Source organism: Clupea harengus, chromosome 11 (genome assembly GCF_900700415.2).
Source record: "Clupea harengus chromosome 11, Ch_v2.0.2, whole genome shotgun sequence".
Classification (NCBI taxonomy): domain Eukaryota; kingdom Metazoa; phylum Chordata; class Actinopteri; order Clupeiformes; family Clupeidae; genus Clupea; species Clupea harengus.
Genome location: NC_045162.1, coordinates 22,885,584 through 22,907,079, shown reverse-complemented (window position 1 = coordinate 22,907,079; position 21,496 = coordinate 22,885,584). Strand labels below are relative to the sequence as shown.

Below are 21,496 nucleotides of genomic sequence, written 5' to 3'. Positions count from 1 at the left end.
TACGGTGCATGCAAATCAGAGCACTATACTGTTATCTGGTGGCTTCTTATTACAGTGCATGCAAAGCAAGGCCCTGTGCTGTTCTTCCTAGGCTTCTAAATACAGTGCTTGCAAAGCAATTGTGACATCATAGTATAATTAAACTGGCTTGCACCTGTGCTTCACTGACACCTGCTCCAATTCCAAGGCAAGGCAAGGCAAGGCAAGGCAATTTTCTTTATATAGCACAATTCATACACCGTGGTAATTCCAAGGCTCCCCCTCTCTCTGCCCCTCTCCATTCAACTGTATAACTAGGAATATTGATGACACCTTCCACACTACCCGTTTTTCTTTCCATCTCTCTATCCATCTTTCTATCTATCCCGCTCAGTCTACTCTTTCTCATACTCTATCTCTCTGCGCTCACCTCCTTCCTCCCCCTTGTACTCTCTCTTTCCTACGTTCACTCATTCTTTCTCTCTGTAGAAACTCCATCCACTTGTTTTTTTTCTATCTATCTGCCCTTCTCCAATTCCTCTTTCTGACACTGTCCATCTCTGTATCCAGTGCCGCCGCTCCCATAACGCGCACTACGCGCTGTGCGTAGGGCACCAAGTCCTGAGGGGGCACCAAAAAATAGGCAACTGAAAAATCATCATAGTTATAATAATTATAATCTGATATTATTTCAGTATAGAAATATTAGGCACCTTTTAGGCATGTATATCACAAAACAGGCAGAACAAGAGATATATTTAATTGCTCAAAAAAAGTTACTATGGTGCCCCGTCCACCCCCCAAAAAAACCCCATATACACCCTCAACTTCCCAAGCTCGCCGCTGGTGCCCTTTCCTATCTCAGTGGCATGACGAACTTTGACAGTAGGCTAGGTGAACTTTTCGAAAATGGCCTCAAAAAGACAACAGGAGTCTGAAACTGCGAGATGATGCCCGTGCATCACTTTCAGGTAAGTCCATGTTTAATCATTGTTAAATACGGGAAATGTGCTGCTAATTTAATGGTTAGCCTATGCATACACCTCGAACTAGCTGACGTTATTGCTAATGTTGGCACACTCAAATATGAGTCATTCCACGCCAAACTTACCAATTTAAGGACATTTCCCCACTCGACCGTCTCAGATTTGGCTGAAAAAATTCAAGGTCGTTCATACATTTCTTAAAAGGTATAGTCCCAAATATTAGCTCCCTACTCCCAATAGTTTTGTCACAAAAAGATGTTTTAGGGGGGAGGGGGTGCCTGTAAAACATTTGTATGACCTGTGGGGTCCCTCAAGGATCCATTTTAGGGCCCTTACTTTTCAGTCTATACATGCTACCCCTTGGTAGTGTAATTAGGAGGCACAACATCGACTATCATAGCTATGCAGATGACACCCAGCTCTATATTTCTGTAACACCCAACAACTACAGCTCTATTGATTGTTTGGTAAATTGCATTTCTGATATAAATGTATGGATGTCACAAAACTTTCTCCAGCTAAACCAAGATAAAACAGAGGTATTAGTCATTGGTGAAAAAAACGAGAGAGAGAAACTAACTGCACACTTAAAAACACTAGCACTTAACACCAAGCACCAAGCCAGAAACCTAGGCGTCATACTTGACTCAGATCTCAATTTTGAAACCCATATCAAAAATATAATTAAAACATCTTTTTATCACTTAAGAAACATTGCTAAGGTGCAACCGTTTCTCGCTCAGGCTGACACCGAAAGACTGATGCACGCGTTTATCACGAGCAGGCTAGACTACTGTAACTCGCTTTTGTCTGGTCTACCAAAAAAAGCCATTAGTCAACTACAAACAATACAGAATGCAGCAGCGCGAGTCCTCACTAAAACAAGACGGAGAGCGCACATCACACCAGTATTAAAATCACTGCACTGGCTACCTGTTAGTTTTAGAATAGATTTCAAGGTTCTCCTACTAGTCTATAAATCACTCCATAGTCATGCACCTGAATATATAACAGACATGCTCTCAAGGTACACACCCAGTAGATCCCTGAGGTCCTCCGGCACTGAACTTCTAACAGTTCCAAAAGCCAGGACAAAGAGACATGGGGAAGCAGCTTTTAGTTTCTATGCCCCCAACCTTTGGAACACTCTGCCAGAATACCTAAGAATGGCCGAAACGGTTGAAACCTTTAAACATGCACTTAAGACATACCTCTTTGATCTCGCTTATCACTCACTGTAAAATGTATTTAACATTTATGGAACATTTATTTATTTACTTATTTCTGTCTCTTTTCAAGCATTTGTACCCCCCCCCCCAGCAGCTGTCTCTTAGTTTGACGATAACTGTGCTGAGCAGTCCTTTATGGTGCCAGTGCGGTTAGTACGTAATTTCCTGTTCATTTATCTCTGGCAAAATCTGTATCTTTTTATAAGTGTTTTGTAACTTGTAAAATGTATTTATTTAACATTAATGTAACATTTATTTATTTATTTACTTATCTGTGTCTCTTTACAAGTGTTTGTAACCCCCCCCCCCCCCCCAGCAGCTTAGTTTGACGATGACCGTGCTGAGTAGTCCTTTACGGTGCCAGTGCGGTTAGTACGTTTATTTTATTTTATTCATTTATCTCTTGAAAATCTGTGTGTTTTATACAAGTGTAACCCCCCCCCCCCTTTCTTTCCTACTGTGAGGCGCATTGTGTTACTTCCTTGTATGAAATGCGCCGTACAAATAAAGTTTGATTTGATTTGATTTGATTTGTACTTAAGACGCTTTTTTAGCAGCGTTTTCTGAAGAGCCCTTTTCAAATTGCTATTACTAGAAAAGTATTTAAGCTAGCTCCTTCAAACTTTCCAAATTTTACTCTACACTTTGTTGCAGCATCTGTGAAGGCCTGTGGGAAGCTCAATGTTAAAGCTATAAAAAAACTGCCCCTATGTGAGGAATGGTCTGGAAGATATTAAAGCTTGAAAATGGATGAAAACACATTTTGTGCAATTTTTGGCATGCTATAGCAAAAAAAAACAGCATTTACCAACATGAAACAATTTTCTTTTGGAAAGATGAGATATTTGTTCTTAACATATCAGAATTTTGTGATGGTGTTCTGCCTCGTTTTCTCAAAATATTTTTTTGAAAATATGGGATTTTTGTACACGCCCCTCAATGGCCTATGGACGAATATTCAAATGGTAACAAAAGGTAAGTTTATAACACAGAGCTTAAACTGCGTTTGTGTATAAAATCTGTGTATAATGTCAAGTCTTTAGCTTTAACATTGAGCTTTCCACAGGCCTTCAAAGATGCTGCAACAGAGCGTAGAGCACCCCCTCACCCCTAAAACATCCTTTGTGACAAAACTATTGGGAGTAGAGAGCTAATATTTGGGACTATTAAGAAGTGTATGAAGAACCTTGCATTTTTTCAGCCAAATCTGAGACGGTCGAGTGGGAGCCCACTTGACATGGAATGACGCTTCTATGTCTTTGCTTTATTGGAGAAGATTGCTTACTTGTATACTTCTGCTTTTAAGTTTGTATTTATGGATGACTATTTAATTTCTAAGAAGATTTTGCGCATCCCAATACTTGTGTGTATGTATGTTTTGGCTGTTTTGTGTACTGTGTTTACAAAGTAGATTTTCCTTTTTATGCACTGGTATTTTTTTTAACATTTATGTATTTTTGTTAATTCCTAATCTGATCATTTATGGTTACAATGATTAAAGCTCACACAGGCATTACCCAGGGGGGCACAGCAGGTGTCATTCAGTAAACCTATACAGCCTGCAGTATGCTGATATTTCTGTATTCCCAGGTGAGCAGACAGATGTAAAATGAATGTCTAGGAGTAATGGACCATCAGTAATGTGGATAGGAGATGAGCTTTGCGAGTTAAACGAGAAGAGGATGCCATGGGAAAACGTTCTACTTTCTAACAAGGAGATCAGTAGTGTAGCCACCTGTAGCCTGCTAGAGTACAAGTTGTATGTGTGCAGAATATTGTCAATGACGCAGGGATGATCAACGTCATGCTCAGTGTGACAAGAACGTGGACCGGGATTGCCTTTGATGCCGATGGGAGCGAGTGACCTCGGGGGCGCGGTTACATCACATACGATGGACCTGGAGGAGTTGGCAGAGAGTGTGTCTCATTGATTATGGCTTTTGCAACTGGATCAGTTCAGAGATGTGGAAATGTCATAACAAGGCGAGCGTTATTTAGACTTATTACAGAATCCATGGACAATGTGATGAATGATGATGAAGAGGAGGATGTTTTAATGTATTATCTCAGGACAATGCTGAAATCAGTTGAGCAAAAAATAGAAGATACTAGAAACACTGATAGCAGATAAATACACACAGCTACAGCCAAACAGTCTGCTATGCAGGATGAGGTTAGGGGCCTAAGTAAAAGGGTCCATCAGTGCATTGTACAGTCAAGTATCAGTTCCACAAAATGAGTTGTCTACACAACACAACACATCAACACACAACAACACAAGCAGCAAAGTCCCAAAAGTAAATGAACTACAGACAGAAATGCAAAGCACCTAGTAGGGTCAGGGTGCAGCTGAAGCCAGAGTGGGGGTTCAAGAGCAGTCAGCTGAAGTTGTGAAGCCTAAGAGCTATAAAACAACTGCTTGTCCCCAGTTCAAGAGCTTTACGAAACAGTCAGACTGCTTAGAGATGAAATCCGCCAAGTAGGATTGAGTGTGAGGAGAGGATGTAATGTGTATCAGGAGCAGGGAACAGGTGACCAGTGTGAGCCATGTGTTGCAACTACTTACAAAGTGTATGAAAAACACCAATATTCTTCACAAGTTATCAGCGAACCAAACGCACCACTGCATGGGTTGCATTGTATGGAGCAGGCAGGCTACAGCTGAACCTGTGGCTTCAAACCCCTCTCAGGCCTGTTGGTTCACACCTCGGCTTGCAGTATGCCACACAAACCTACAATCCAAAATAATTCAAGCAGTGAGGCCCAGCCCCTCTAGGGCGTGTTAGGCTAACTAAAGGATCTGATGAGGGAGAAATTGTCTGTCATTCAAGCAATAGCCCCAGGAACAAAACTAAAGAGTCATCTTGAAAGCAGAGTTGATTTGACATTACAAGCTCTGACAAATATTGAGGATTTGTTATATTGAGATGGATGCCACAGAACTTTACCATTCACTCATGCGCACAGTTCGGGAGCCAAAAGAAACAGCCATTCAGTTTTTGGTACTAGCCATGGATCTGAGACAGCAAGTTGTCTTTGCTATTGAAAGAGCAAAGTCTGGTTTGAAGTATAATTCAGCGCTTATCCAAAATCAGTTCCTCCAAACAGTAATCCCTGGCCTCCATGATAAAGCCATCTGCGCAGACAAGATCCTTAGGTTCGTGGTGGCGAAATGAAGCTTCATGAAACCTTGAAACTTTCCAGCCAGGTGTGTTGAAAAGTGGTTCATTATTCGAGGCTTCAAATGTACTCCAGGGACACCTGCTGGTCAATGAAAATACGGTGTAGGAAAGATTCTCGGGACAGTGAATTTGTTCAATATATATGGTGTGCAAGGCCTGCTACAAGAACATGCACACACAAAAGTATGGTGAAAATGTTTTAATTTTAGGTATTTTGGTAATTCTCATGAAATCCAGATTTAAAAGGTGTCCAACATCAGAATTTTTTAAATGCCTTTGAAGCCAATTTTCCTTTTGCACACATCAGATTAAGGTCTAAATTTACTAAAAACATTATTTTCAGAAGATTTTTTTGATATTTATTATATATTTATTTTAGGGCTGTCAATCGATTAAAAACGAATTAATTAATCGCACATTTAAAAAGTAATTAATCGCGATTAATCGCGATTAAAAGTTAGTTTTTCTTCTTAAGACTAAATCTTATAAATAAACAAGTAATCACTTCAGACAGCGTGTATTTTAGAAACAATTTTTTTTAAACACAATGGTGCCCCTCAACGGTAAATTGTAAGAATTTCCCATGAAGCAATTCGAATCACCTCAATCACTGTCCTCAACTATGTTAATAGGCCGACAGTCACCAGCAACCCAAATGGTAACCTTTTCACGGACTGGTCTAGTTATTTTCCTAGAGAAGTCATGGAGTGTGGGTTGGCGATCATCTAACCTGGGACTGCTTTCTGTCGGGTGCTTTGCATTAAGCTGATAACTTCAAGACGAGCTGCTTCTGTGATAGCTAAATTCAGCTTGACAAATGCTACATACAACTTTAGTTTTGTCGATTGTTCCGTCATTTTGGCTCTTAAACAGAGACTCTCCGCCCAACAATCCCTCAGCTCTCTCCATCTTCAACTACCGCAGTGGTTCTCAAACTTTTTCTGTTATTCCCCACTTTGAACAAGGGGGGCTATTCAAGCCCCACCTGTCCCTCATCGTTCCCATAAAATGGTAGGCCAAGCCCCCTACTTATGGGCTACATTGCCCGAGGGGACACAGGTTCAAGTCTGGCCTGATGTCATTTCCCAATCCTCTCCCCACCTCTTCTCCGCCTCGCTTCCTGTCATAACTTCATGTCCTATCCAAATAAAGGCATTAAAAACTTTTTTTAAAGTTGCGTTAATTGCGTTAAAATATTTACTTTTGGACCAGTTGGTGCAAGTGTTTACAGCAATGGCCCCCTAATTGGCCCTTTCATCCGTTTCCATTGCGGTGCATGAAGTACCGACCTAAAAGTCACCTAGTATTTTGCTCTTTGATCGAGACATTAAGTAGAGAATATATATGAATAATGTAATTATTCATATATTTCTTCAGGCAGTACCAACAATAGGCCGTTGTAACAACCCCCTGCGCCCCTGAAGACATTGCAGTGGCCATGCGTAGCCTGCATGCAACAGTGGGGATGAAGAGCGTCATTGATGGACTGATAAAGGATAGACGGAGCATCAGCATAGTAGCCACATATGCCTTACAGAGCCACATATAGACACACACACAGGCATATACCTACATGCACACAACTCGACCCCTCATGACCCCAGGGCTCCCATACCCACTTACACGTTTGACCCAGTATGTTCAGCGAGTTCAGCCACACACACACACACACACACACACACGTTTGACCCAGTATGTTCAGCGAGTTCAGCCATTTCCCCAACCTCTCCACTTGTAGATTTGAACAAGCTCTGCTGTGCAAATGACACTTTGCAAACTGCATTGAGAAATAACAACACTTGTGGAACGGGTTTCAAGCAGTCAGATTGTTTGGTTGGAACTTTTATTCTATTATTAAATAATGTAATTTTATATAATTCTGTTGCTAATTTTATTTATCAGGAATAAATGCCCATGCCACTCCAAAGAAGAGGACCCGAGTGGGGACACAGAGAACATTAGTACAGTCGTGTTGGAGGTCAAACTATGAACAACTTTTGGTATGCCATATTGACTTAAAGTGCCATTATGTAGGAATTGCTAATCGCTAACGAGATGCTAGCGGCTAAACCTAGCGAAACCTCTTGAAATTTGCTTACTTTGACACTATGACAAACTAGTGAGTCAACAACTTTCCACAGTCAAACATCAAGCAAGTGCAACACAAGACAAAGCAAGACGGCAAATAACCTACTTACTAGTTCGGCAGACAGTAGTAACCGGGCGGCTTCAGGCAAACGGAGGCGATTCTCCATATTAAACGTCATTGTATTAAAGCACTTTGAGCTGCATTCTTTTGCATGAAAGGTGCTATATAAATAAAGTTTTATTATTATTATTGTAGCGCCCCAATTTTTTTTAAGCTGTTATTTTAAGGTAAAACTGCTAATCCTAACACTGAGGTACAATTCCTACATAATGCCCACATTAAGTACAAACAAAGACAGACGTATCAAAATATTCAATTTTGCATTTTACAAAATCATCAAATACTGCAAGGTTGTCAAGACACAAAGAATCATGCAACTCAGTAAAATGTCAATCACATGTTTTATCCTGCAGTATAATTATAATTGTAATTATAATCAGTATAATTTATTATTATTAAAAAGGCTATTTTAAAACTTTACATTTTTATCTAGATACTCTATTACAGTAGTATATATTTTCTTCTTTTTTTGGTCGCTTTGGCTTACCGTAGAGAATTTAAAATAGCACAATTAAGACTCAACATGTATCTGGGTATGAGTGTCTGTGAGAGAATGTATGAATGTGTATTATTAGTAACTGACCATAATAAAAACTGAAATAAGTGAAAAATGAATGTAACTATGTAACACCCTGTCTACAGTAACTTCACTGTTTCAGTCCACTAAATATCCAGACGTGTAATGTTGGATCAGGTGGATCTGTCACATAGTTTCAACTGGACGATCCTCATCTCCTTTATCACTGGTGAGATGATAGGTTTTAGATCTTTCACTTCTCTTGCAGCTGAAAAAATACATGTACAGTATATTGCAGTTATGACAAGAACACAATCGGATATACACCCTGATTAAGCTTTACAAAACTTTATAAACTGCATCAGAAAAAATGCTGTTCAAATGTTTAATAATAGATTTAAGATGAGCCCCAGATCCAATCCAACATATATTCTCTCTCCAACTATCCATCCCATATACCTAATCTGTGTACCCAAATTCTTTCTTCTACGAGAGTTGGATGTAGTTCAAACTGGTCATTCTTGAGGCCGTGTGCAAATACTGGCTAGTGCCACTAGGGGGAGCTCCAGAATCTGCTCCGTGACCATGACTGATCATTTCAGCAGGAGGAGCTCTTGAACTAGTCATTGACCAGACAGCCAGAGTAGCTCTGTCCCTGTTCAGGCAAGCATTATCAGGATGACATTTCTTATTTACTTATTTTATACATTTAAACTTTTGTATTCTTTGGTTATAGTCTACTTTAGATGCTTTCATGTCTAAGCAGTTTCTTCACATTACAGTGTAACCACAGCCAGAAATTGGTAAATTCTCAATGCTATGCAGGTGATATCTGTGTGAAACCTAATCAATTTTAAGTCTCAAGTTTGTGATGGACACGGGACAAACGTTTTTGTTCACTAGTTCTAGTCTATTTCACTTTCTGAAATAAAATAAGGTCACTGTAGCATTAATATTACACTGACACTGATTGATTGTTGTTTCTATTTATAATAATAAAAATAATAATAATAAAACTTTATTTATATAGCACCTTTCATGCAAAAGAATGCAGCTCAAAGTGCTTCACAGCAAATACATAATATGCACAAAGAAATTACATGCACATAAAAATAGACATCAAAGAAACATAACTCAGATATAGTGCAAAAAAAAAAATTATAATTATAGAGATATATTTAATCTAACCCCTTAATATCACCAGTAGAGATTTAAATTAAATTAAATTAAATTAAATTAAATTAAATTAAATTAAATTAAATTAAATTAAAAGTATTTATATATATATATATATAGTGCGAAGTGGTAGCTAGTTAAAGGCTAATGTGAAGAGGTACGTTTTTAGTTTTCTTTTAAAGATGTTAAGCGAGCTGGCTTCCCTGATGTCTATAGGCAGTATGTTCCATAGCATATATGTATTTACTTGTTACAAACTTTCTGAAATGAAGTAGTGTCAATATTTATTTCCACATTTTCCCCCCTTTTTCAACAGTGTAATGTATTTAGTAGGCTACCTGTGTTTTAAATTGTATGTTGCATTAACATTGTATTGGCTTTTCCGAAGATGTCACAGCATTTAGTGTTCTGAAAATGTTCCAACAGACCAACTTAGTTGTGACAGAGCCCCCAGCAGTTAACTCAAGGAGCCGAGGCATTGACCAGTCACGGAACAGAGAACCCCCTAGTGGTACTCCCCAGTATTGGCACATGGCCTCAAGACTTTCCAGTTTGCGCTATAACCGCTTCTGGAGGGTCTTCTACATTCACAAAATTTAAATTTTACTACACAAGGTTTTAGTATGCAGGGCTTTGGTGCTCTCACCATGAGATTGTTTGCATGTGATTGATGCTCTCAGGAAGTGGCATTCCAAGGCTTTCCGGCAGCAGGAGGCTAAGAAACGCAGAGAGAACACTAAGGGTGCCAATTAATATGTACGGCAGTGATTTGTAGTAGTTTCCTGTGTAAACACCAAAAGGAAGTTAGACCAAAACAAAAACATAAATTAAACAAACATTCATGGACCAAATAGGCTTTTAAATTCACTAATTTGAAGAGATCCTACTTGATCCTACAGTAATATTTACAATTTTCAGCTAAACCATTATTTATATTTATCTAAACAGATGTATCAGTGTCTGGATGTATGACTGAACAAATTACTGCAATAACAAATGTTGAGCATGTTCAGTCAGGGGTTTTGGGGGTGGTGTAATGTGGTTCTCCTACCCAGATAGAGGAAGTATGGAGCTGAGATACTGCCCACCCTGGATGCCATGGAACATGTGCCCAGCGCCGTGTTCCTCAGCACAGTGGGGTAGAGCTCTGCGGTTACGGCATACACAATATCAGTGGCAGCCGCCACACCAAACTTCCCCAGCATCTCTAGTGTGATGGCAATACTGCTCATATCTGTAGAGGGAAACAACATGGGGAACATGGTATTATGTCTGGTATTGTGGGCATTGGGCATTACATTGATATTTACTTTACATTTGGAAGTTCATTTATATTGGTGTCAATGAACTTAAAGTGTACTGTGAATGGTTCAGTGCTTACAGCCTCAGAAAGCATCATCTTAGCTTAGAATTTCAACATGACTTTAAAAATACAAGTCCTTGGCAGTATCTATACTATATATAGAGACAGAGACACACACACACACACACACACACACAGTAAATAGTTTCTACGTCACTACAGTATCACACTGTATCTTACGCTGTGGTATGAGGTGAATGAGAAGCAGCACAGCCCCTGCCTGAAAGAGAGTGAGGAAGAGAGACATGCGCCGTGGCCAGTATCGATACATAAGCCAGGCTGCGGTGCATGCTGGCAGCTCAATGGCCGCAGACAGAAAACAGTTCAGGTAGGAGTCCCCATTCAGGTTTGGCGTGTTCAGAGACAAGGCAAAGTATCCAATTGTGAGGGTAATCCTAAGACACAGAGAGTGATGGAGATAATTTCCAAACACTGTTAATGACTTAAGAATATAATAATCAAGTGCCTTGTATTATTAATTACCTTATATGAATCATTTACTTATGTAAGCAGGAACATGGCTTTTCTGTGTTTCTGCGTGTGTGTAACTTAGATTAATGGGTGCCACTTAGTCTGCATATGTACAAGAGCATGTTTAGACCAGAGGTGATAAGAAGGTTCGAACTATGCTTCTTCCGACCTTGCAAAACTTCCATCTTTGCCTCGGACGTCAGAAATCCACCACGTGGTGGATTTCTGCTGAACGCTAAACTTCTGTCTATATAAACCTTGTGCGATGTGTTTATCATTGCTTCACTTTCAGCCTTGTGCTGGGAGTGAGCCTGATTGCAATTGTTGTTTGTCTAATAAATATACTTATATGCAGCTCCGGAGTCCTGAGGTAACTAGGGTGAATTTTCACCTATCAGAGAGAGAGAGAGAGAGAGAGAGAGAGGGAGAAAGAGAGAGAGAGGACAAGAGAGAGGGAGACAGTGAGGACAAGAGAGAGGGAGAGCGTGAAGGAGAGAGTGAGAACAAGAGGGAGGCAGAGAGTGAGGACGAAGGCTGAAGAAGCATTCTTTGATCTTCACCACTGCTTCATTCATGACTTGTTTTCTATTATTAATTAACACGGCAAGAGGCCGGACACTCACCAGACCACGCACAGCACGATAGTTATGCAGCGGATGCTGTTGGTCTTCACCAGATCACAGATGTTATGGGACTCCATTTTTTCAGCTTGGTTGGCTTGCTATAGTGCATGTGTCATAACAAGTATGTTGTTATGAACAATGCGTGGCCAGTGTGGTACAAGATGTTAATGTCACTTTAAAACAAAACAAAGAACAAAAAAGTCAACAATTAACTCCACACAGCTACAATAACAGACTTGCTTGGACATTCATTTCCCTCAGTCTCAGGGAACATTAATATATTTTATCAAGCTTCTTCTCCTCAGAACTCAGATAGTGCCCGTAACATTTCCGCGATATAGCCTAACCTAAACCAACTAACTCAACTTTGCACTATGTTACCCATGATTCATCGCACACACATGTAGACCAAACAAGCAACGTATTCCAAGACAACAGCTCTCAGTCTCATATAAAAATGGCAAGTGAAAGCAGACGCAGACTCAGCGACTACATCCGATGCACCTTATTATTTTTTGCAGGATTTTTACACACTGTCTGATAAAGATTCTGACAGTAAAAATCTCACCTTTCTGTGCAAATTGTGTCCTCCTGCGCTGAAACCCCTCCCATAACTTTTTGTCCTCTGTCCACACATTTATTTTATAAATGTAAATGATAGAATTTAAGGTCTAGCCTAATAATTGGTTTCATAGCAAGGCATAGCGCTATGATTTGTTGTGCCTTTTGTTTGCAGGGTATGAATACATAAACAGGCAAAATTAGCAATAATTAAAAAAAATAAAATGAAAAACCTTTGTTTTAGGAATTGATACATATGAAGTACAGTCTAAGGCAAGGGGTAGTGATGGATAAGGTTTTCTTTCTCACTTTCCACCTCAAAACTATGAAATTAACTGAACTATATACTAGTTCAGAATTTAATTTAATTAAACTATGAACGTGAATTATTCATGTTTTACTGTATGAACTGAACTTTGAACTAGTTCATGAGAGGTGTGAACTTGCAAAACACTGTCAATGATATACTCAGATACAATGGTGATGGAAAGCATTCCGCAGATCTTCACATGTGAACCCTGAGTCCTGGACTTTCTGTGATATGATAGTGATATGTTCGCTGAGTGACAGAAACATACGTTTTTACGAATCACTACTAAGGAAACTTTAGTTGCTATTTGAACAGCTGCTGGTCAAACAACAAAAAGGTCTGTTTCACCAGCTGCAGTCATGCAGTCATGGTGTGTATCAGTCTGCAGTTAATCATCTAAACCATAACACTAAAACTAACACTCACACTCACTAACTGACCATTACTACTAAGAGAGTGAATATTTTCTTTTACACAAAGAAAACCTTAACCCTAACCCTAACCCTTCAGGACAAATAATTTTACATGTGACAGTATCCCCCTTTCTTTGGCCTAACGGCAATAACAATTATTGAGTTGTAACAACTGTCGGTTTCCACGTACAGCACCTGACTCAACGCCGATATTCCGCATGTCCCTGAAAATATTGCAAGTATGCCGAGTGCCAGCTAAGCACAGCACTGTCCATCTCACACACAGCTGTGAGCCCCTCTGACCTGAACGGGCTCGAAGATGACCTCTGGGGCAGTCACTCCGTTTCTCCTGGCTGCATCCCTCAGTATGGCCTCGGCCTCCGCCACTCTACCCTGAGACAGAAGCCAGCGAGGAGACTCTGGAATGAACCTACACAAACACCATAAACAGAGTCACTGCAAACAGGAGAAGATAGCCTTGTGGACACCATCAAGGGAAAGTGCATATGAAAACATTCCATTATTTTTTTATTATGTATTGCGACACCTCAAACATCCTTATCCTGCTTATGTCTGCCACATAGCTCTTTTTAATGTGCTGAAATTAATTTGTTTGTGGTGCTGCTTTCTTTTTCAAACCCCTGTGTATTCCTGTGCCTTGGCATGTCATCATCCAGCCCTTAATCCGAAATTTGTTGACCAGATATTTGTCTCAGATTTGCATCATTCTGTTGTCGTACACACAAGTACCTGGTTAGCTGTGGTAAGTACAAAGGTGTGTCTTATTGCATAGCAGGTGTCTTATGTCCCTTACACCTGTGCCCATGATGCTCCCAGACTCATCATCCCAGTTTCATCAGTTGTGCTAGTATCTCCTTTCCCCTGTGCACCCCCCTTATCATCCAGCACACCTACCACCAAAGAGGGATGCAGAGGAAGCCTGGTACCGTGAGGGCAAGCTGCAGCATCCGCCAGTCCCGGATGAGATAGGCCGTCAGAGGCAACAACATGTAGCCGAAAACAAAGAAGAGGCTCACACCCAAAGTCCCAAACAGGATTCGGACTGATGGGCTCATAATCTCCATCCCTGTTGGCGGCAGACAAGTGATTTAGAGACACCATCAGGGGAAGCTGGGTAAAAACACCCACATTTGCATGGTATACTTTGCAAATGACACAAAATTCTTAACTCAATTGGCGATTCCAGAATAGGGCATGGTTCTAGGACAGGGTTCTAACACTTTATGCCAGTCTTTGCTTCTCCATGACTTTGGCATTTATCTCTAAATCCAACCTCGGAATCCTGTGTTTGGATAATTCTAAAATCTTATTCACACCAAAAAGTGAGGGACCAACAGCATCTAGGGAAGAATATGTAAAATAATCCAAGACAAACAGAATAAGTACCTAAAATAAATGCAGCTACATAGTTGGAAATTTGTCCCATGCCAACTATGAAGTACAAGGCACAAAACCAGAGCCATGATGGAGAGAAGACCTGAATGAGAGTAAATATCGTCTGAACTGCCATAGTACTAAAGAGCACTATCTTCCTTCCGAACCTGGAATAAAAAAAGGGAAAGAATAAGGGTCAAAAACTTGTGCCAACACCATGGTAAGGTCTTGGTAAGGTCATCTAAAACTTACACTGGTGGAGATGCTAAATGGGCCTCAGCTAAATCCACGATGACTGAGTAACGAGACTTCAGAGGTGTGTGTGTGTGTGTGTGTGTGTGTGTGTGTGTGTGTGTGTGTGTGTGTGTGTGTGTGTGTGTGTGTGTGTGTGTGTGTGTGTGTGTGTGTGTGTGTGTGTGTGTGTGTGTGTGTTGGGAGGGGATTTAAACTTTGAAATGTCCCATGAGCACAAACATCACTACTGGTGTTGTATATTATGTTATCTTACAAGACACCGCACTGCTCCAATTAAGACAATCAATCTCAATCTCATCTCATCTCATCTCATCTCCTCACCTGTCAGATATCGGTCCAGAGACAAAGGAACCAGTAAGGACTCCAAAGAAGAACACAGAGGGAGTCACGGGAGTTTTCCAGTCATCAGCACACACCAGATCCCACTGTAGGATGACCAAACACAGAGTTAAGCATGTAATTGCACCTTGCCTGAAACAATAGCTCACACATGCAGTTATACATTGAAATAGCCATAGTAAATAACAATATTTCAACTACTCTGCACAATCTACAGTGTGCAATAGCACTGCAATCAATTCACCATCCTACACTTTCAGAATTTCAATCAGGAATGTTTCCAGTCTTGATGAAAATAAAACAATGTTAATGATTTAGTCACATGCTGCAATAAATAACACTAACATAATATAGTATTGTGTGGGAGTAATGTATGTGTGATTGCCTGTACTTCCATGTTGTGTTTGTTATGCGTGTTTGTAGCGTAGAACGTTTATGTCTGATAATTCAGTTTTAGTGTTCTAACTTGATTGTTTGGTTTTTCCCCTATTATGTTAATGTCTACGTGTATTTTTAATAAGCGATTAAGAGTCAGTATGTTGTATAAATGGCCTAGTGTGGTGTTTTAGCGTCTTTGTCTACCCTGAGCCTGTAAAATGTGTCTGTGTCGAGGCTGAGACTGAAGGTGCAGTTTTCACAGTTTGGTATAGCAGAGCATTCAGGTTTGGTCTATATAATGTACTGGTTATATAGTACATAAGCTCTGGTGAACCCCACAAAAAGGAAGAACAGTCACAGAATGTCAGTGTAACTAAGCAAAGCTATTAAAAGACAACAACTTGATTGATTACATATATATATATGTTTGCAGGCAGCAGCTGTGTGACTCATGTTTTCACAAAACAGGGCTGTCAATGCAATCTCTATGGCTTCCGGGAGGGCTCGCCCCATTCGTCATATGTAATTGCGTATAAGACCGTCATACGGCTTTGATCAAGTCACATTCTGTCGAGATGGCTAAGGTTCAGTGCAACAACTGGATTCGCTCTTTGAAGGAACCTCCTTTAAGTCGGCGTACTAATGAAGATAAATTGACATGGATCAAGACAACTACCGGTATCTAAGTTTTCGAACACAGCCCTGTTTTGTGGAGAAAAAAAAATGGATTTAACATGAGCGTCAATGAGAGAGAGAGAAGTGGGGTGATTTCCATTTCGCCCCAAAAAGGGGCGGGGCCATTTGAAGCACCACTTTTGCCTGACTGTTGCCTGATTCGACAATGACATTCAGAGGCAGATCAGACGGTCTACTGGTAGAATCCGACAGAAAAAATCTCCTTCTGCCTAAACACTGGAGAAAGTATTTTGAGTATTTTAAATATAAAATTACTCCACTCTAAAGTATTTTGTTACAAATTAGGTTAGATGTTTTATCGGCCCTATCAAATACAAATGACAAAATACTCAAAGTAATTGAAATACGTATTTCAAATACAAGTAATAGAAATACTGCCCATAAAGAGTGATATGGTGCAGGCAGATCAAGGGATTCATACAAGGCTGTTGTCTGTTCTGAGTTATGAACCATTACAGCAACACTTTGAATTGCAGTACACGAATACAATCTCTGCAAGTACACTTCAATCATAAATGTTCATCAAAATTTGGGATGACATCAACTGAGAAACGTGGTAAATTAGCTTTAGTTAATCATTTCATTCATTCGTGTAAACAACACGTTGTAAATAAATAGATAATTAACTAGCTGGATGGTGTTCAACAAGTAAGCTAAAATAGGAAAACTATAGCTTGTCATAAGACACAACATCCTTCAACACAAATCTAAAGTAGCCTAATACAAATAAAGGCGCTAGGGTATATGGTTCTGGTCCAGTTCCTACGATTACGTACCGAAGTGCGGCCTTTCTTCGTGATCAGAATTAAGTAACAACACATCCGCAAACTTTCATGCTATAGGCCTACCTCAGAGACAATAGTAGATATGTATTGCTGCCGGTCGTATTCCCATCCATCCTTGCACACCTCTTGTTGCATTTCTGAAACGTTCACGTCTATCCATGCGCCAAAGCTGGGGCACACTCGCACACCATGAGGGGGGAAAAAAGGAAAAAGGGGGGAAGAAGAAAAGAGAGGAAAAAAGAGAGAAAAAAGGGAAAAGGAGGGGAAAAAAGAAGGCAGGGATTTTGTATGGCCTAATCCTCCATGAGTAAAGTTTTTTAATGTTGATGTACATCATAAATTATTTTTAAAACATTTAACTTCTGATTTTGTATGCATTACTATGAGAGCAGAGGTTTCAGGTTCGAGTCCCACCGTTGGCAGAAATTGAGGTTTGCATTATTTCATGCAAAGCTCATTTTCATTATTGGAAATCACAATTTGTTTTCATATTACCCTTTATTAACCTTATATTAGTGAGATATGGATAATTCTACATTGAATATTTCAATACATATATGCATTTATGAGAGAAGACCCCAAAGTTCCCGGTTCGAGTCCCACCGTTAGCATAAATTTAGCTGTGCATTATTTACTGCAAAGTTCAATTTTTACTGGAAATCACAATTTGTTTGCATATTACTTTTAATTTACCTTATATTAGTGAGATATTTATAAATCTACATTGAATATTTCAATGCAAGTTAATGTACAGTTATGTGTGAGGTACTTTAATTGTTTCACAAAATATTTGTGTTCCAATTAATACGTCCTTCTATTCACAAAAGAACAATGTATAAATCTTTGTTGTAAACAAACTTTTATTTGCAATAACAAATTCAACAACAACAACTATAGCATAATATATATATATACAATATAATAATATATATCAGAAAACATATACAGAACTATATACAGAAAGTGTGAAACTGGGAGGGAAAGGGGTTGAGGGGCACTAAGCCTCTGGGGGGGGGGGGACAATTTATTCAATTTATTCATTTATTTTTCATGCATTTTTTTTTTATCCTCCAACCACTGCTCCTTGGGAACAGCCTCTACAGAGGGGCAGTATATAATGTCCTTGTACTGGCTGTGTCCAGTCTCCGCTGTCCTGAACTGCCCGCATTTCTTGCACGTGTTGCGCAGAACACCGCAGGTCCGTTTTCGGACTGGAGCAGGAGCGGCAGAGGAGAGGCTGGCACCCAGAGCCTGTGGAGCAGCACCCAGCACAGGCTCCTGTGAGGTCACTGGACCCAGCATGAACAGCTGAGGGCCCGAGGGTGGAGCAGGGAAGAGTTCTCGCTGGGGGCACGAGTTCACAGCCGCCGGTGCGACGGCGGACGATACCTTTCTCTTCACCTGTGCCTGGCCCATGGTGCTGCCAGCCTGGGGGTACTGGTGAACTGGGCCTGGTTGGGGGGGGTGCAGATGGTGGGCACACATTAGCAGGGAGGAGAGGGTCAGTCGCCACAGACAAGTGGCTGGGCAGGTCCAGTCCTTGCACCACCACGTTGCCCTGCCTCTACACCCTCTTGTTGTGCCACTGTACCAGGGTGGGTGGTGTGGCTCACGTCTACAGCAGCCCGTGAGAAAAGACAAAAACATGAGTGTGAATATGTATGACAGGGCACAGAGGGAAAGTAGTAAGACAATAAATATTCCTGACCTGCTGGTTGGTGCGGGCCAGAGAGAGCTGGTGCCTCAGCTCCACCAGATACTCTGCCATGCTGTCAACTCGGTCCATGCCTGGCACCCCAGAGTCATCCACAGCCTGAGAAAGAAAAAAAAACATAAAAACTGATGAGTGACACATTTTGTAAACAGATGTGGGACAAAATGCAGATACAGTGATTTTACTTCTTTACACACAATTATGAATGTACATAACCCAGACTCATCAGGAGAGGCTTGGACACCTGGCTGCAGCATGGTGGAAGCAGTCAGGGAGGAGCTTGGAGGCAGCAGCAGTCAGGTTCCCCACCCACCAGTTCCTGCAGCAGCCCCTCAATAAGGCTGATGGCGGCCTCCACGCCGCATGTCCTCCTGCAGCAGTACTGGCTCAACTCCCTCCTACTTATTCTCCTGTCCACCAGAAGATCAGTAAGGGCTAGCACCCCTTCCTGCCTGAGCTGCTCCCTCGTCATCTGCCGCAACAGAGCGAGGTCCCCTGCATCCCACTCAAAGGTGCATGCAGACAGGCAGCCCATGAAGGTGTGGTAGAGCATCGGTGGTGGTGCCGCCAACAGCCCGCCTCCTCATGAAGTGCCAGGTGTACCTGGTCTGCAGCTTACTCGCCCCCTCACTCACGCAGCGGCCACAGTCCACGTATAGCAGGACTGGGGGTGGAACAGCTGCTTGGTGGTACCGCTCCATCACTCCATCCTGTCCAGTCCCAGCCCCTCCTGCACTGTCACGACACTGGTTAGGATCTAGCCAACCTCGTTGCCAATGGAGGTCATCCAAAGAGCTGTCCCCCTGCCACGGCCAGTCAGCTTCTTTGTGATCTGAAATTTGATAACAGTGATGTTTAATATTACGCACTTTTTTTCCCTACAGCAGTAAGTGTATGTAGAATAAATACACAGCACACATTTATAATAACTGCTTATAATTTAAATCAATGTTATTAGCTAACTAACTAGAACCATACAACAGGTACAATAAGCAAATAGGTACAGTAGTCAACAAGTAAACACTGAATGTGAGCATGCTTTGAACAATACAGTGACACTGCAGCACATAAACATACACTATTGTACCGTTATCGTTATCAATAGCAATCATATTATGCATGATCAGTTACAGTAGTTGTATGATATACGAGAAACGACGCTTAACACCGCTGGTCAGGCGTCATACACAGATAGCAAGCTAACTAGATGGTTAGCTTACTGATACAAGCTTTCAACAACTACTTTAATCACTGCCAATACTCGGCCGTTTGGCTGTTTCAGCTCAGAGTAACATTATAGTAGTTACACATGGCTGTTTCCATTCATAACAATGTTGTAGTTATAAGACGTAGCATAATCTAGTTCATAATGTAACCGTTACATCGGTGCACGTATCTTTAGTGAAAGCGTTAACGTTAGTTAGGCTTGTCAATCAATACAATATGGAAATGAAACGTGTGTCCGTCTAAGAGAAAAATAAAAACATGTCATGGTTACTTACTTACTTACTTTGACTTTGACGAGTTGTCGTAGCTTCAGCCATCTTGAGGAGCTTGCGTCTGCGTAACTTGGCAACGTAACGTCACACAAGTTCAAGCCAAGTTCTCGAGTATGAAGAGAAGCGCCGCTATTGGCCCAGGTCCATTCTCGTTCCGCGGCTTGATTGGATACTGAAAATGGATTTGAAAGGCGAGGATTGGCCGACGAGACCCGAGCGGTCCTGCTCCAAGTAGGCTCGTAGCCTTTGTCTGAGTAACTTTTAATCAAATCAAGTCTGTATCTGGTACATCTACCGAGTCGGATTGTCCCACCATACTCTTCCAAGGGAATACACACGTTTCTCCATTGGACTGTGATGTTGTAGTGTGCGGGAATATGGCAGTGGTGAGACGGAGTGTCGCCCGTAAACACAATGGACAGTCCTGTAAATCCATTGGGTATGATGCTGCAGCATAAGAGAAAGAACACTATCCGTTGAAAAGGTCCCCATTCCCCGAGGAAGAGGGTCTGCTCATCATAATAGCCCCCTTGCGTCTTCATTTTCAGTGGAAAGAAGTTGGGCTGGGGTTGCGTCCGTCAGATAACTTGTCCAGAGAGTGCAATTGAGTCTTCAGTTGGTTTGAGTAACCGAACAGTTTCCCACCCTGGGATTTAACGTTGAGTTTAAACCCCTCAAATTTTTATTTTGACATCACACTGCTGTTGTCGTTTTACCTTTGTTAGGTAGTTGTAGCTGTAGCAAGTATCAGACAGAGGCTCTCTTTATGAACTTGTATTAACTAACGTTGAGCTATTCAGTAAACCATGTGCAATGCTATCCAGTAATCCCACAGTTCACCCGGGGGCGTCACGTTAATGTGATCATAACTCATTAACATAACATGTAACATTCTACATCCCCCTTCTTTAGTTTAACACTACTAATAACAAGAAAATTTTCTGCAATACTGTCTTCAGCATAAACAGCTATTTAGGACCCTCTTAAGATGATTCTTGAGATAAGGGACAACACAGGTCCACTGAAATGCAAAGATTGGCTTAAAAATCCAGATATTATTTGAAAGAGACTTTAAAAGTTCAATATGAAAGACTTTACTACACCAGTGTACTTAGTTTTGTATATATTTATATATTTTCATAGCAATTTGACCAAGTGCAAGCATTGCCCTAGAAACGACATGCAAATTAACATGTCCTCTGCAAGAGGTCACAGGTTCTAATTGCAAAAAAAAATCATTAAAAATGTAATAAATACATAAATATGATTATTGAATGAATTGCATGGCTTTATAAAATGTAACAGAATACCTAAAGCGAAATACCCATCAAATTATCCATTAAAAATTGCCTCTCAAAGTATTGTCCTCAGTTCATGTCAACTCGTCAGAATTTTTCAAAATTAAAAAAATCAGGC

At 40.8% G+C, this 21,496-nt stretch overlaps 1 protein-coding gene across 1 annotated transcript; it reads right to left on the bottom strand.

Annotated features, from left to right (window-relative positions):
- Window positions 1-7,822: 7,822 nt before the first annotated feature.
- Window positions 7,823-20,907, bottom strand: LOC105894629 (solute carrier family 22 member 5-like). The gene is made up of 11 exons (XM_031576878.2): window positions 20,307-20,907; window positions 16,931-17,019; window positions 14,991-15,094; window positions 14,427-14,581; window positions 13,935-14,106; window positions 13,323-13,449; window positions 11,736-11,833; window positions 10,822-11,036; window positions 10,330-10,512; window positions 9,925-10,060; window positions 7,823-8,370 (listed from the first exon to the last, which is right to left on the bottom strand). The coding sequence occupies exons 1-11, from the start codon at window positions 20,620-20,622 to the stop codon at window positions 8,289-8,291; spliced, it is 1,677 nt and encodes a 558-aa protein (XP_031432738.1). The 5' UTR covers window positions 20,623-20,907; the 3' UTR covers window positions 7,823-8,288.
- Window positions 20,908-21,496: the final 589 nt, after the last annotated feature.

Excerpts from the sequence above, each read along its gene's own strand:
- LOC105894629 (XM_031576878.2), bottom strand. The coding sequence starts at position 20,622 with ATGAAGACGCAAGGGGGCTATTATGATGAGCAGACCCTCTTCCTCGGG. Across the intron at positions 17,020-20,306 it reads AGGCTACGAGCCTACTTGGA|ACGTGAACGTTTCAGAAATG; the intron begins GCAGGACCGCTC and ends GCGCATGGATAG. Across the intron at positions 13,450-13,934 it reads CTCTGCATCCCTCTTTGGTG|GTTCATTCCAGAGTCTCCTC; the intron begins GTAGGTGTGCTG and ends GTGTTTGTGTAG.